Source organism: Lethenteron reissneri, chromosome 65, assembly GCF_015708825.2.
Source record: "Lethenteron reissneri isolate LAM-NWPU_2019-01 chromosome 65, ASM1570882v1, whole genome shotgun sequence".
Lineage (NCBI taxonomy): Eukaryota > Metazoa > Chordata > Hyperoartia > Petromyzontiformes > Petromyzontidae > Lethenteron > Lethenteron reissneri.
In genome coordinates, this window is record NC_083843.1 from 4,188,328 (window position 1) to 4,203,332 (window position 15,005).

At 48.8% G+C, this 15,005-nt stretch overlaps 1 protein-coding gene across 1 annotated transcript in view; it reads left to right on the plus strand.

Moving 5' to 3' along the window:
- LOC133359443 (uncharacterized) overlaps positions 1-15,005 on the plus strand; it is a gene marked incomplete at its 5' end in the record, with an annotated part of 84,918 nt that overhangs the window by 27,790 nt on the left and 42,123 nt on the right. The window contains 3 exon segments of the mRNA XM_061577853.1: positions 1,089-1,210; positions 5,504-6,048; positions 6,754-6,849. Coding sequence (XP_061433837.1) covers positions 1,089-1,210; positions 5,504-6,048; positions 6,754-6,849 — 763 coding nt within the window.

A 15,005-nucleotide genomic window follows, 5' to 3' on the forward strand; every position in this document is an offset into this window, starting at 1 on the left:
CCTGGCACTGGTTGCAGCCCGGACAATTGTTCGTCCGGGTCAGCCTCCGTTTTTACAAGTTTTGCACGGGGGTGCAGACAATGTCGTGGTGCCGGCCTGCTGGCCGCTGACATTATCTCTCCATCTAACAGCCCGTGGGGTGCTCTGGTTGTTCTTGTGAAGAAGAAGGATGGTAGCCTGCGCTTTTGTGTTGATTTCTGGAGGCTGAATAAAGTATCGGTTGTGGACGCGTACCCCCTGTCGCGTATGGATGATTCCCTCGATGCCTTGTCTGGGGCGAAATTTTTTTCGACCCTCGACCTCTCCTCAGGGTTCTGGCAGCTCCCCCTTGACGAGTTGTCGAGGGAAAAGATGGCTTTCTGTACGCCTCAGGAGCTTTTTCAGTTTAATTGTCTCCCGATGGGATTGAACGCCACCCCCGCTACGTTCCAAAGGTTGATGGAACTCGTGTTGACCGGCCTCCAGTGGGACACGTGCCAGATATATTTGGACGACTTCATTGTTTTCAGCCGCACGTTTGAGGAGCATCTTCAGAGATTGGATGCCGTTTTTGCTAGGGTGCATTCCGCTAATTTGAAATTTAAGCCCAAGAAGTGTCACGTATTGCAACACTCCGTGCGCTATTTGGGTCACATTGTCAGCCCTGATGGGGTGGCCACGGACCCGGACAAAACGGCATGCGTTCGGGACTGGCCAACTCCGACCACGGTGGGGGACGTGCGTCAATTTGTCGGGTTTGCTTCCTATTACCGCCGATTTGTACCAAATTTTGCTACGATCGCTAGGCTGCTGCACCTCCTTACGGCGAAGAATCAGAGGTTCAAATGGGGGCCGGAGGAGGAACAGGCATTTCGCGGCCTACGCGATTGATTGGCGTCAGCACCGACACTGGATTACCCCGATTTCTCTTTGCCTTTCATTTTGGATACAGACGCCGTCTTATCGCAGTGTAAGGGCGGCATCGAATGCATTGTGGCTTACGGGAGTCACGTTCTCTCTCCGGCTGAGACCCGCTATTGTGTCACCCGGCGGGAATTGTTGGCTTTCGTGCATTTTGTCTGCCAATACCGCCCTTATCTGTATGGCAGAAAGTTCATTGTGCGCACGGACCATGCGGCTTTGCAATACTCCTTGAAAGTTGACCAGCCCTCGGGCCAGCTGCCACGATGGCTGGAAACTTTACAAGAGTTCTCGTTTGACATTCAGTACCGTAAGGGTTCTCGTCACGCTAATGCGGATGCTCCCTCTCGACTGCCACATGGGTTCGCCTGCGCGTGTGCCTCGGGCACAAATAGGTGCACGCGGGCCCCACAGCCCTCTCGGCCTGTCATGTCCGCTGTGGATAAGCCCGCGGACTCCAACTGTCCGAAGCCGGCTGATTGGGTTTTGAATTTGCCGCGTTCCGTGTGGGTTCGTGAAAAGTTGCTCGATGACTCGCTTGCGGCCTTGCGGGGTCAGGCTGCCAAGTCAAAGGGATATCCATCGTCAGATGGGATTCCTGGAGCAGCTCTCCGGGATGGATTGCTGATGTGGAGAAAAGACTTGCGAGGCCGCTAGCGCCTTGTCGTTCCATTGCCGTTGCGATATGAGTTGATTCGGGTTCTGCACGCTGAGAAGTTGTTACATCTTGGGGTGCAGCAAACCTTGTTGACGTTACGTGATTATTTCTGGTCTTTTACATCGGGGGGGGGGGGGGGGTCATGTAATGCGAGCGTAAGCGGGGTTTCGCTGCTCGGCTCTGGGCCAATCATATGTTCTGGGATATTGGGGGTGGAGCCCAGTATGGGGGCGTATGTGAAGGTCCGCCGCTCACCTCCGGTCCATTCGGATGCGAGGAGAGAGGGGGCGGAGCCTAAGGGCGGAGCCAGCGGGGCGCTATACAGAGGTCGGGATCTGGAAGGTTCGGTGAAGGGCGCGGTGAGAGGGTGGAGACAGGATCACGTGGTGAAGGGAATATAGGTGGGATCCGGAATGGGCTCCGGGTCAGTTAGTGGAGTCACGGAGCAGGACCACGTTGGGTGGCCGAAGGGTATCTGCGCCATCAGCCACGTGGCTGGAGACGCTTCCAGCACATCGTCAGCCAACGGTGTGCGGGAGCGGGGAGCGGTGCGACTGACGGAAGTGGCGCGCGGGGCGTGCGCGAGGAGCAGCCGGTCCGCTGTCGGGACCAGCGGAGTGTGAGCGTCAACGAGAATAAAGAGAGAGAGACGGAGACCCAGCAGTGTGTCGGCGAAGTCCTTTATTATAAATGCACAACGCATCTCACCTGCTGTTGCCTGAGCACAAGAGTGATCTGGTTCGGTCAGGAAGCCACTGGAGCTATGGTACTTTAAAATAATCAAAATTTCAAAACGAATTTCTTTAGAACTGCTTCTTGTTGTGTTTAGTTTGTTGTCCTTCCCCTGCAACTCCGATTAGCTCAGTTGGCTGCGTACGATGTGAAAGAAGTTCCAAATATACGTCTCAGAGAGACTGGGAGAGTGGGAGTATGGGTGAATGAGTGAGTGGGTGTTATAAGTGGGTGAGTGGGTGAGTGGACAAGTGAGTGTGTGAGTGCGTGAGTGTATGATTGGGCCAGTCAATGGGTGTGTAATTACGGAATGCTTTGATGATGTTTGCTGGCAAAGTCACCCTTGGAAAAGAGTTTCTTAGCTCAAAGGGATCTACTCGGGGAAGTAAACTTATGGTTGTTCTGAAAATCCTTGAGGAGATGCCGTCAGGATTTTTTAGCTGCATGATGACTGTGCATTGCACCACGCTGTGCCTCAACACGCCAGAGGAGCAGCGTGGTGTGATGAGCAAAGACCAGACCACTTGGGGAGGGGAGGGGCTGTGGAAAGATGAAGGACCCGTGTTTAATAGCTGTGCATGTGAATGTGAAACAACGCATGTGAAATAAGCAGTGGGTGCGTCTGTGAATTATTGGGACGAGAATATCCAGTCTCGGAGTTTTGGACAACGTGAGGGTGAGAGAAGGTGACATCATCAACAGTGGAAGATGGAGGTAGGTAGAGTGGGCGATATATTCACACTGCAAGCAAAAGGCTCAAAATTACAGGATGGGTCACGGGAGTCTACAGACAAATTCCATCTTAGATGCCACAATGACATTCAAGCAACTCGTGCCCAGGCAGAATAATAGCGTACGCCGTTTCGATTGCAACACAAGCAATCACCATATGTTAGCCGACTCTCTGTGTTGTATTGCATTATATTTTTAAGCCTACATAGGTTTGTTTTCTCTTTCATTTGTACCTGATGATGATTGCTTTTGTTGCAATCTAAACGTCATATGCTATTATTTAATTTATTTTTTCTTTCTACGTGACTTTACCGAAAGAACCATAAAGATAGATGTAGTTTTAGTATCTTGCTTTTAAGCGTTATTGTTATTTTAAATGTCAAGTAAACTCGTTTGCTAGCAACGAGCCCCCCACTCCGACCAGCCTTCAAGAGAGACACAGCCTGCAGCATGGATATTGTGCAGGAGAAATGTCAAATATGCGTTGGGAATGTCAATGCCACGTTGCGATAAAAACACACACAATAATAAATAATTAATAACTAACTAACACAAAACACACTAAAACGCAACATGAAACAAATACATTTTGATTTAAAGCTTTCGTGACTGCAGGGATTCATATTCTTGGTTCATTCGGTAAAGTCACGTAAAAGGGAAAAAATACATTTATAAAACAATGTTTTTTTAAATTTCCCTTCTACGTGACTTTACTGAAAGAACCAAGAGTATGAAATAAATACCTTACTAACACAACGTTCGCTAGTCGTGGACACGTGATAAATTTACGTATTGTAGCCTCAGTATCCTGGTGCGGGGGGGGGGGCAGTGGTGTTCATTGGGGGCCATCATACCAAAAAGACTGAAAAGACTGATTTAGTTACATTTAACATTAATATCAGTGAGAGCAGTGCAGTACTCTATTTTGTATCTAAAGACTGCTTGCATTCTGAAGAAAAACATTTCCACGAAATATATTTTAAACATTTTGAATATTTTCAATCACAGAAGCTGCAGCAGCCAAAAGGTGTGGTCACAGTTACTCCCATGCTCCCACAACAGCATTACACACAATTACACAATGCACACACATCACAAGGATAATTTCCTTTCCAGTTAGAATGGACTTGTGGACAGTTTTTTCCCCCAGTGCGGTATGAAGTTCAGAATTGAAAAAAAAAACTCACTTAGAACATGCCACACACAAGGTAACATTTTTTTGTAAATATAAAGCAGGTATCAGGTGAGCGAGATAAAATCTCCCAGCCACCGTAGCACCCAATCGCTCTGTCTTGCCACGAACACCAACTTGTGTGCTAAGCTGTAGGATAAGCTTTTCTCTCAATACTCATCTCAGAATAAGCCACGGCAGCTGAGCCTTGCCGATTTATATTAACAACACTAATTTATTGAAATGATTTAATATTTCGATTTAAAGCTTTCGTGACTGCAATAATTAATCTTATTGGTTCTTTCGGTAAAGTCACGTAGAAGGGAAATAATAAAATAACAAAAATAAAACATAATGAAATACAATTCTCACGACGTTTCGGCCACAACGCAAGCAGCCGTCCTCAGGTGAAGAACAGGGCTGTCGGAAAGACAGCGTCTGAATGAACACCACCAAGCTTGGCAGCGTCTATATAAGCTGGGTTAGAGGAGGAGAGAGCCTTGACAAAGGAATTTGCATATCAACAGAGGAATTTAGCATATTTATGGAAATGCAGATATGGGATTAGTCACTACATGTGGAATGTGTGTGGGGGGCCTCAAAGTCATTATATGCTCGTGTATTATGTAGGATTAGCAGTAATAAGGGAGAAAGTAGAATTAGCATTAATAAGGGGAAGGAATTTTAATAGTAAGGAGCTGCAGCAGCCAAACCACCACGTAAAAAACTAAAATATAAACTACATCGATATCATCAATATACTCAATATACTCTCCAATAAGCTGAGCTACTAATAACAGTAAGTCATACATTACAATTACATGTCGCAAAAAATATAATATGCCTCCAGCTAAACTTTTTTCTTACATCACATGGATCTACCCCGTACTATATACTGCCATAGACAAACCCAACATTAAATTAAACACTGCATTACCATACATTGTAATATTACACTATGTATTATTCTACAGCAGGGTGGGTAGAAACGTCGTGAGAATTGTATTTTATTATGTTTAATTTTTATTATTTTATTAATTCCCTTCTACGTGACTTTACCTAAAGAACCAAGAATATGATTTAATATTTTAAAGAGTAAATCTAATTAATAAATGTTGTTCATATCATGGTGTGTGCTGTAGACATCTTCACGTTGAAGCAGGTGTTTGTGCCCCAAAGGCGTGGGTTCACATTCCAGGCAGTCACTAGATGTAAACGATGACAATGAAAATATTTTAAGTATGTTACTTCCTTCTTCACCATCGCTATAAGAGAGAGGTCCTGGTCCAGCGTCTATCTGATATACACAGCGAGCGTGACTCCCAGTGAGAGTGTGCTGCGCTGCTACATCTGCCTGGGCACGTTTGTCTGCCTCTCCACGCTGAGCTGCGGACACTCATTCTGCGTCCGGTGCCTGGAGGCCGCCTGGGAGACAGCGAGCAGCTTCAGCTTCCCGCAGTGCCGTGCGACCTTCCCTGTGCGACCCCAGGTGAGGAAGAACGTGGCCCTTGCCAACCTGGCGGAGCAGCTTAGAGTTGGAGACAGGATGGCCGCGGCCGTTGTGTGTGACATCTGCGGTGACGGCCAGACTCCTGCAGTGAAGACGTGCCTGAGATGTGAGATGTCCTTCTGTGCGACGCACTTGAGGCCTCACTTGGAGAATCTCAGGTTGAGAGAACACCTCCTGGTGGCTCCCATCGCGAACCTGGAGGAGCGAAGGTGTCGGGAGCACAGAGAGGAGCTCATTCTTTACTGTGAACAGGACAAAATCCCGGTCTGCCCAGTCTGCCCCGTCACAGGAGACCACTCCGGACACAGAGTCATCACAGTGGAAAAAGCGCAACAGACAAGACAGGTGAAGTGTCATTTACCATTGTAATCCACATTGTTACAGGAGGTTGAGGCATTCACATCAGTAGGCTGTGACCCCTCGCCTCGACCATGTGAGTTCCTGTTGTGATCAAACGCCCCTTTACAGGGAGTGCCAGGAGATGTGGCAGGGTGGTTCAGACATGAAAACGCTGAGATGATAACGCTGTAATGCTGAGTTGAAATCTAGTCGGTAGCTCATGGTTGAAACCAGATTCTCAAGTTTAGTGAGTTGATGGTCTAAGCCCAGCCAACATTTGACAGCATGTTAAATCAGATTTTACATGAGAATTCAAATTATTAGTTTGACTAAGTGAGAAACGTTACTATGTAAAGTATGGCGTGTGAGAAGTAGCTACACCCGTCACTGGAAGAGGTTTAAAATATATTTTAGAAATACGTGATATTTGTTGATGATGTTGTCTTAGAATATTGAATTGCTCCACAGTAGTTCCCTTTGGATTATTTGTCTCAATACATGTGCAGTCCGTATTCAATTGTGGGAAAAGTAAAAGTATAAATGAAGACATATGCAGAAATATAATGATAACAGATGTGTGTATGTGTGTTTAACTTATTTCGTAGCCAACCGTGCTAATCGGAGAGATGCAGCAGGATGATGATCTACAAGTGATCCACCAATGGCAATGGCGAGCACCACATATTTATTTATGTATCTACCCCAACGCAGGAGGAGCTCAGAGTCAAGAAAGAAGGGAGAGACGAGAAGAGGAACACGGCGGCGACATGGACACAGACACTCAGGGATGACTACCGGCGCGTGGAGGTACAGAGAGAGACGGCAGTCGCACAAATCCCTCTTCTGGTTTTCCCTATGAATTGTATTTCATTTACAATGCAACTTCCAACATGACAGCAGTTTTGGGGACGGACGGAATCAATCCACGTTGGACGATACATTTGCGACTTGCCCTGTCGATTCCTTTATTGATCACAACCACAATGCTTATGGAAGATTGCGATCCTCCTTTTTGGCCCCCCAAATCTGGATTGTACCAACATAGCCGGAGTGCAAGGAAGAGTGGACGAGAGTATTGCATTATTTGCCTATTCCAGCACATTTTCACTTGAAAAATACGGTATTGTCACGTGTATTTGTTATAGATATTCATAAACATTTGACGCAATTAATCAGAATGACCTCGGCAAGAGAATTGGTTTCATTTATATTCGCGTTTCCCTCCGACGCACCATTTGGTAGATCCAGAGTGGGACGGACAGACAGACAGACAGATGCGAATGATACCCATAGATGTGTTTTTTTTATTTCCCCCAGATACACACTCAGCAACGTGTAGCTACATACAGAAGTATTTAATTACTATTTGGTTCTTTCATTAAAGTCACGTAGGTAGAAACATTTAAATACAAATACATCACGACGTTTCGATTGCAACACAAGCGGTCGTCCTTAGGTGAAAATAGCGAGAGAGCTGTTACAAATAAGGGGTTATATGTTTATTAACCAGGTTAGTCATAACTTGCTGTGATGCTTCCATCCTTCCTGCCGCTTGGCTGTTACCTTCGACTCTCTCAGTTGTATTGCCCTGTTGGATGCCTTTGCATTAACGGGCTGTGCTATCACTAACATTTTTGCTCCCTGATGTATCGATGGCTCTCTCTTGCTGTTCTATAGACTGTATGTCTCGCTGGCACGGCCACCATGGACTTTTACACGCTTTCCTCTCATAGCGCAGCAGCCAGCGCCGCAGTTTGTGTTTAACCAGGTTCCTCTCACAGCGCAGCGGCCAGCACCGCAGCTTGTCTCACACATATACATGTTATTAACTTGCTCATCTTCCTATTCTCCCTAATCCCTAATCTCCCATTAACATACCATTAACACTGCTACCGTGCTCTTGTACAGCCACGTTGTTCTTATGCGGGGACGGACGCTCATTAACGTTGACATGCTATTCTCTCTCCCTAATCACTCTCTCCATATTCTCTCTCTCTCTTCAGAGTTAGAACGGTATTCTTACGCGACGACGGAAGCTCATTAACTTTGACTTGCTAATCTCTCTCTCCCTAATCTCCCTCTCTCCATAATCTCCCCATTAACTGATTAAAATATATAACCCCTTGTTTGTAACAGCTCTCTCACTGTTTTCGCCTGAGAACGACCGCTTGTGTTGCGATCGAAATGTCGTGATTTATTTTCTTTTTCTACCTACGTGACTTTACCAAAATAATCAAATAGTATGGATTCCTGCAGTCACGAAGGCTTCAAATCAAGATAGAAGTATTTCCTATACTACTGTAACGGGTTCCGGAGACACTTGTAGATGTAACTTCTTAATTACAATACAACACTCCAACAGTCCTGATACTCTGTTACAGCCTAGGTAGACAGCCTAGCTACACAGCCTAGATACTCTAGATACTCTACTCTGGCTACGCTCGCCCTCACAAGGTCGTAGAGTCGGGAGTTCCAGAGTCCCAGCGCTGGCTCTCACAGCATCCCAGGGTCTTCAGATGGCTGGTCGTGGGTCTTGGGTCTTGAGTTACAACTGGGCCCCGATCGTCCAGGGAGCTCTCCTTTTATGCCTGGTCCGACGAGGGGTGGGGCCGTGTGCGCCACCAGACATCCCACAGAGCACACACAGCCCCCCCCCCCCATTGGCGGCGCCAAAAAGGCTTAAGCGCCTGGGAACCCAACGCCTGGCGCCCAAAGGCTTAAAAGCGTCTGGACCCCCTGGGAACCCAGTGCCTGGCGCCCAGAGGCTTACGCGTCTGGACCCACCTGGGAACCCAGAGCCTACAGCAGCCCCTCCCTTCTTATGTCACTACATTACCCCCCTCTACGTAGCCTCCAGCCGTCCCGGCTGTCAATAATTAGAAAGTTTAAATTAACGAAAGGGAGAGAGAGAAAAAAATATGCGAGCCTCAACAGGAAAAGAAAAGAGAACAAGAAAGCAACCATAAAAACCATAACCAACCTGTACAACTCTACACTATATACAAGCATCAATCAACAAAAAGGTGAAGCAATAACACGTGAACAAACGACCCGCGGCACACCTAGCCCTCCTCGGGATCTGCATAGAAAACGGGGAATTAACAACAAATATACAGATTCCGACGCGTTGGATGCACAACCAACACCGGTAATCGAACCGAAATCACACAACCACCGCATGGATGACAGGGATCCACACCACTCTGCCAGCCTCCCATCCGTCAGGTGGAGAGAAGGCGAAGATCAACATGTCGAGCATCCCTCTACATACACTTATCCGGACGTCTGTCTACGTCCCGGGTCGAGAAGTCGTACTTCAGGGCCGACTCATGTACTGGGCAAAGAAGTCGCACTTCAGGGCTGCTCCAGTATCTACATTTTTAAATATATATATAAAATCTTCTTGGTTCTTTCGGTAAAGTCACGTAGAAGGGAAGTAATAAAATAATAAAAATAAAACATAATAAAACAATTCTCATGACGTTTCGGCCACAACGCAAGCAGCCGTCCTCAGGTGAAAACCAGGTCCGTCGAGGCGACAGAGTCTGAATGAAACAGCACACGAGCTTGGAGCATATATATAAGCTGGGCGCATTGACAAAGGAATTTGCATATCATAAGGAATTTAGCATATTTATGGGAAATGCAGGAATGTGATTAGTACTGCATATGCATGTGCATTATGCAGGATTAACAGCATCAAAGGGAGCTGCAGTTACTGCTGCTGCAGCAGTTGCTGCTGATGCTGCAGTTTCTGCTGCTGCTGCAGTTGCTGCTGCTGCTGCAGTTGCTGCTGCTGCTGCACTTGCTGCTGCTGCTGCACTTGCTGCTGCTGCTGCACTTGCTGCTGCTGCTGCACTTGCTGCTGCTGCTGCAGTTGCTGCCTTATCCATTTTAATATAACACTATGTATTATTCTACCCACCCTAATGTGTATCATACTGCTATATGTTTACTGTACAATTACGACACCATACATTACTCTGCACACTGCACCATGCCAGTGAGTGGAACGCGGTCTGAAAGTCACCGTAAACGTGAACACAATCAGTTAAGATCCGAAATGGTTTATTACGTCCTTCCAATGATTGCTAAGCCAGAATCCATCTTCTCGGTTGAAATTGTCTCTGTGTTTGTATATGTGGATCGCCTCATGAACGAATCTCTCATGATAGCCAGATGGCTTGCAGAGAACCTCTGTCTTGGAGAAGTCAATGTCATGTGAGCCCACTGAATTGTAACAGTGATATGCCACGGCTGAGGTGTTTGTCCTACCGTGTTTCAGGTCTGCCTTATGTTCACGGATGCGGTCCGAGACATGTCGTTTGGTTTCTCCAATGTAACTGCTACCACAGAGGAAACTTAGTTTGTAGACGCCAGGGTACTGTATGTCTGGAACCACATCTTTTACAGACGGGACCAGATCACGGATTTTATGTACTGTGTTGAATCGGACCTGGATCTTGTGTTTAATCAGGATTTTGGAGATCTTTTTTGTGACCCCAGCAATGTAGGGTAAGGTGATGGTCTTGAAAGGCTCCTCAACAGGATCCTTCTTGATGGTTGGAGTGATGGCTTTGCGGATTGTGTAGTCGGAGTAACCATTAGCCTTAAGAGCTTGGCGTACGTGTTTGAGTTCACTGGAAATGTGTTCATGGTCGGAGATGCATTGGGCTCTATGATATAGAGTCTTGATGAGGGAATTCTTCTGGGATGGATGGTGGTGGGAATCCGGTTTTAGATAAGCATCCGTGTGGGTGGCTTTCCTGTAGACAGAGTGGCTCATTGAACCATCAGGTCTCCTTTTGATTAGGACATCCAAAAAGGGTAGCTTGCCATCATTTTCGACTTCCATGGTGAATTTGATGGCTGGGTGTATGGAATTGATGTGGTCGAGAAATTGGTCTAGAGCAGGCCGGCCATGTGGCCAGATGACAAAAGTGTCGTCTACGTACCTCTTCCATAAGGTCGGGCGTAGAGTGGCAGTCTGGATGGCGTCCGTCTCAAATTTCTCCATGAAGATGTTGGCTACAACCGGAGATAGGGGGGGAGCCCATTGGGGTGCCCTCAATTTGCTTGTAGAAGGTTCCATTCCAGATGAAGTATGTATTGGTTAAGCAGTGTCTCACCACTGAAACACGGTAGGACAAACACCTCAGCCGTGGCAGATCACTGTTACAATTCAGTGGGCTCACATGACATTGCCTTCTCCAAGACAGAGGTTCTCTGCAAGCCATCTGGCTATCATGAGAGATTCGTTCATGAGGCGATCCACATATACAAACACAGAGACAATTTCAACCGAGAAGATGGATTCTGGCTTAGCAATCATTGGAAGGACGTAATAAACCATTTCGGATCTTAACTGATTGTGTTCACGTTTACGGTGACTTTCAGACCGCGTTCCACTCACTGGCATGGTGCAGTGTGCAGAGTAATGTATGGTGTCGTAATTGTACAGTAAACATATAGCAGTATGATACACATTAGGGTGGGTAGAATAATACATAGTGTTATATTAAAATGGATAAGGCAGCAACTGCAGCAGCAGCAGCAGCAAGTGCAGCAGCAGCAGCAAGTGCAGCAGCAGCAGCAAGTGCAGCAGCAGCAACTGCAGCAGCAGCAGCAACTGCAGCAGCAGCAGAAACTGCAGCAGCAGCAGCAACTGCTGCAGCAGCAGTAACTGCAGCTCCCTTTGAGGCTGTTAATCCTGCATAATGCACATGCATATGCAGTACTAATCACATTCCTGCATTTCCCATAAATATGCTAAATTCCTTTTGATATGCAAATTCCTTTGTCAATGCGCCCAGCTTATATATATGCTCCAAGCTCGTGTGCTGTTTCATTCAGACTCTGTCGCCTCGACGGACCTGGTTTTCACCTGAGGACGGCTGCTTGCGTTGTGGCCGAAACGTCGTGAGAATTGTTTTATTATGTTTTATTTTTATTGTTTTATTACTTCCCTTCTACGTGACTTTACCGAAAGAACCAAGAAGATGAATCCCTGCAGTCACGAAAGCTTTAAATCGAAATATATATAAAATTTACATGACACAACCAAAATAAATCTGCCTGCTCCTGTCCATAAATGGTGGCCGCACGCGCGAACCGCATCTCCAAGGCATCCCGTGCTTGCGTCCCAGCAGCCCTCAATGAGGACCACCACCGACATTACATGTCAACCGTTTGCACCCCCCGCCTTTCCAACGTGGCGTCTCCATCCTAAAACCGCGCACGTCGGCCATATCGGGGGGGACTTCAACCCAGTCTCTCTCCAAGACTCGCATCGCAGCATATAGCTGTACCGACCGATCTGAGACCCAATCTTTCTCCAAGACTCGCATCGCAGCATATAGCTGTACCGACCGATCTGAGACCCAACCTCTCTCCAAGACTCGCATCGCAGCATATAGCTGTACCGACCGATCTGAGACCCAACCTCTCTCCAAGACTCGCATCGCAGCATATAGCTGTACCGACCGATCTGAGACCCAACCTCTCTCCAAGACTCGCATCGCAGCATATAGCTGTACCGACCGATCTGAGACGACCCATTGTTCACTCCCTGCACAACATGCACCCTGACAACCGAGGGATACAGTCCCAACATAACGGGACAACTACACCTGAACACCACGAATCTCCAGCCCACTGTTTGAACGCGCCTCGGAGTGTTTCAATCTCCGGGCCGTCAGGTCAAGCCGTCAGCTATTCCATGACGGGACCACACTCTCCGAGCCCTGTGAGCGCACAGCCCACTAGGCCAGACATGCCACGGAGTGTTTCAATCTCCGGGCTGTCAGGTCAAGCCGTCAGCCATAGCATGACGGGACCACACTCTCCGAGCCATGTGAGCACACAGCCCACTAGGCTAGACATGCCACGGAGTGTTTCAATCTCCGCGCTGTCAGGTCAAGCCATCAGCCATAGCATGACGGGACCATACTCTCTGAGCCATGTGAGCACACAGCCCACTAGGCTAGACATGCCACGGAGTGTGTCTATCTCCGGGCTGTCAGGTCAAGCCGTCAGCCATAGCATGACGGGACCACAACTCTCGTGTTAGACACGCAACACCCGCTGGGCCATCCTGGTCAGGATCTGCACCCCAAGATATTTGAGAACCAGCATGACAATTCCAAATCCTTGGCAGCATGTCACCATCTCAAGATAAATGCCCCATACAGTATATACATCGTTAACAATGACAGCACAAGCTATACATTAACAATCACGAACAAAGCTCAATATAAACCATACATTGTTAACAATCACAAGCAAAGTTTCGCACACACATTGACAACACTCACGGGCGAAGCTCCACACAGTTTACCCAACAACAGTCACGACTCCCCGACGACAACGAAGAAAATGTCAACAAAAAAATCATTAATCCGGAGCGCGTAAATGTACGAAATGTCAGGGGCCTGGTTTCCCGACCTCCAACCTTTGGCCAGAGCAGCAGGGGCGGCGAGCAGCGAGTCGGTCCATGTGCCGGCCCCGGCGCTGGTTACAGTAAGAATGGCGCCCTCACTGTCCGGTCGCAGCGCTGATGACGCGCTGTGCTAGGTTGCCAACAGCTGTCACCCGGCGGTGAGGGACGCAGCGCTGATGACGCGGCGTCGTCGGGTTGGCACACGCTGGGCCCGGAAGTGACGTCGCTCCCAGCGGTCACTGCTCCTCTGGTGGAAGTGACGACACACCCGGAAGTGTCCCTCACATCCGTGGGGGGAATGGCGGCGGCGGCGGCGGGCTCGGGCGAGCGCCGCGCCGCCTCTCTCCCTCCCGCCATCGGCCGCGAGCACCGCAGCTCGCCCAGGAGGGAGGCGGTGGCGCAGAGCAGCTCTGCGAGGCGAAGCAGCGCCTCCTCCATCTCTGCTCCCGACGCTGGAGAGGGGACGGTCGGCGGAGCAGACAGCTGCTCAGCCGGCGGTGCGACGTTGTTGTCGGCCGGCGGTGCAGCGTCACTGTCGGCCGGCGTTGGCCGCCCCATTGCTGCCTGCTCCTCTTCATCGCCGTCAGGACTGAAGGTACGTGGCTTACTTCTTGTCTCCATAGCCACTTCTAACACCAAATGTAACGGGTTCCGGAGACACTTGTAGATGTAACTTCTTTATTACAATACAACACTCCAACAGTCCTGATACTCTGTTACAGCCTAGGTACACAGCCTAGCTACACAGCCTAGATACTCTAGATACTCTACTCTGGCTACGCTCGCCCTCACAAGGTCGTAGAGTCGGGAGTTCCAGAGTCCCAGCACTGGCTCTCACAGCATCCCAGGGTCTTCAGATGGCTGGTCGTGGGTCTTGGGTCTTGAGTTACAACTGGGCCCCGATCGTCCAGGGAGCTCTCCTTTTATGCCTGGTCCGACGAGGGGTGGGGCCGTGTGCGCCACCAGACATCCCACAGAGCACACACAGCCCCCCCCCCCATTGGCGGCGCCAAAAAGGCTTAAGCGCCTGGGAACCCAACGCCTGGCGCCCAAAGGCTTAAAAGCGTCTGGACCCCCTGGGAACCCAGTGCCTGGCGCCCAGAGGCTTACGCGTCTGGACCCACCTGGGAACCCAGAGCCTACAGCAGCCCCTCCCTTCTTATGTCACTACACTACCCTTGCCTATGATACTTTTCCCTTATATTCCATTCTCATTCTCCCTGTGCTATATATGTGTAATAAAGGACTCTTGCACTGGGTCTGTTTCCGTTGTCCTTTATTGGTTCGTACACTTTGCCCGCACGGCGTCTCGCTCAGAGTCTCCTCCGTCTCCCGCTCGGCAGCCCCACTGCTGCCGTCGCTCCTGCAGACTTGTTGCTGCTCCTCACTATGTAGCCCCGCTGCTGGCTCATTACTCAGCCTCTCTGCCTCCGACCTGCAGCCCCACGGCTGCTCACTATGCAGCCCCGCTGCTGGCTCGTTACTCAGCCTCTCTGCCTCCAACCTGCAGCCCCACGGCTGCTCA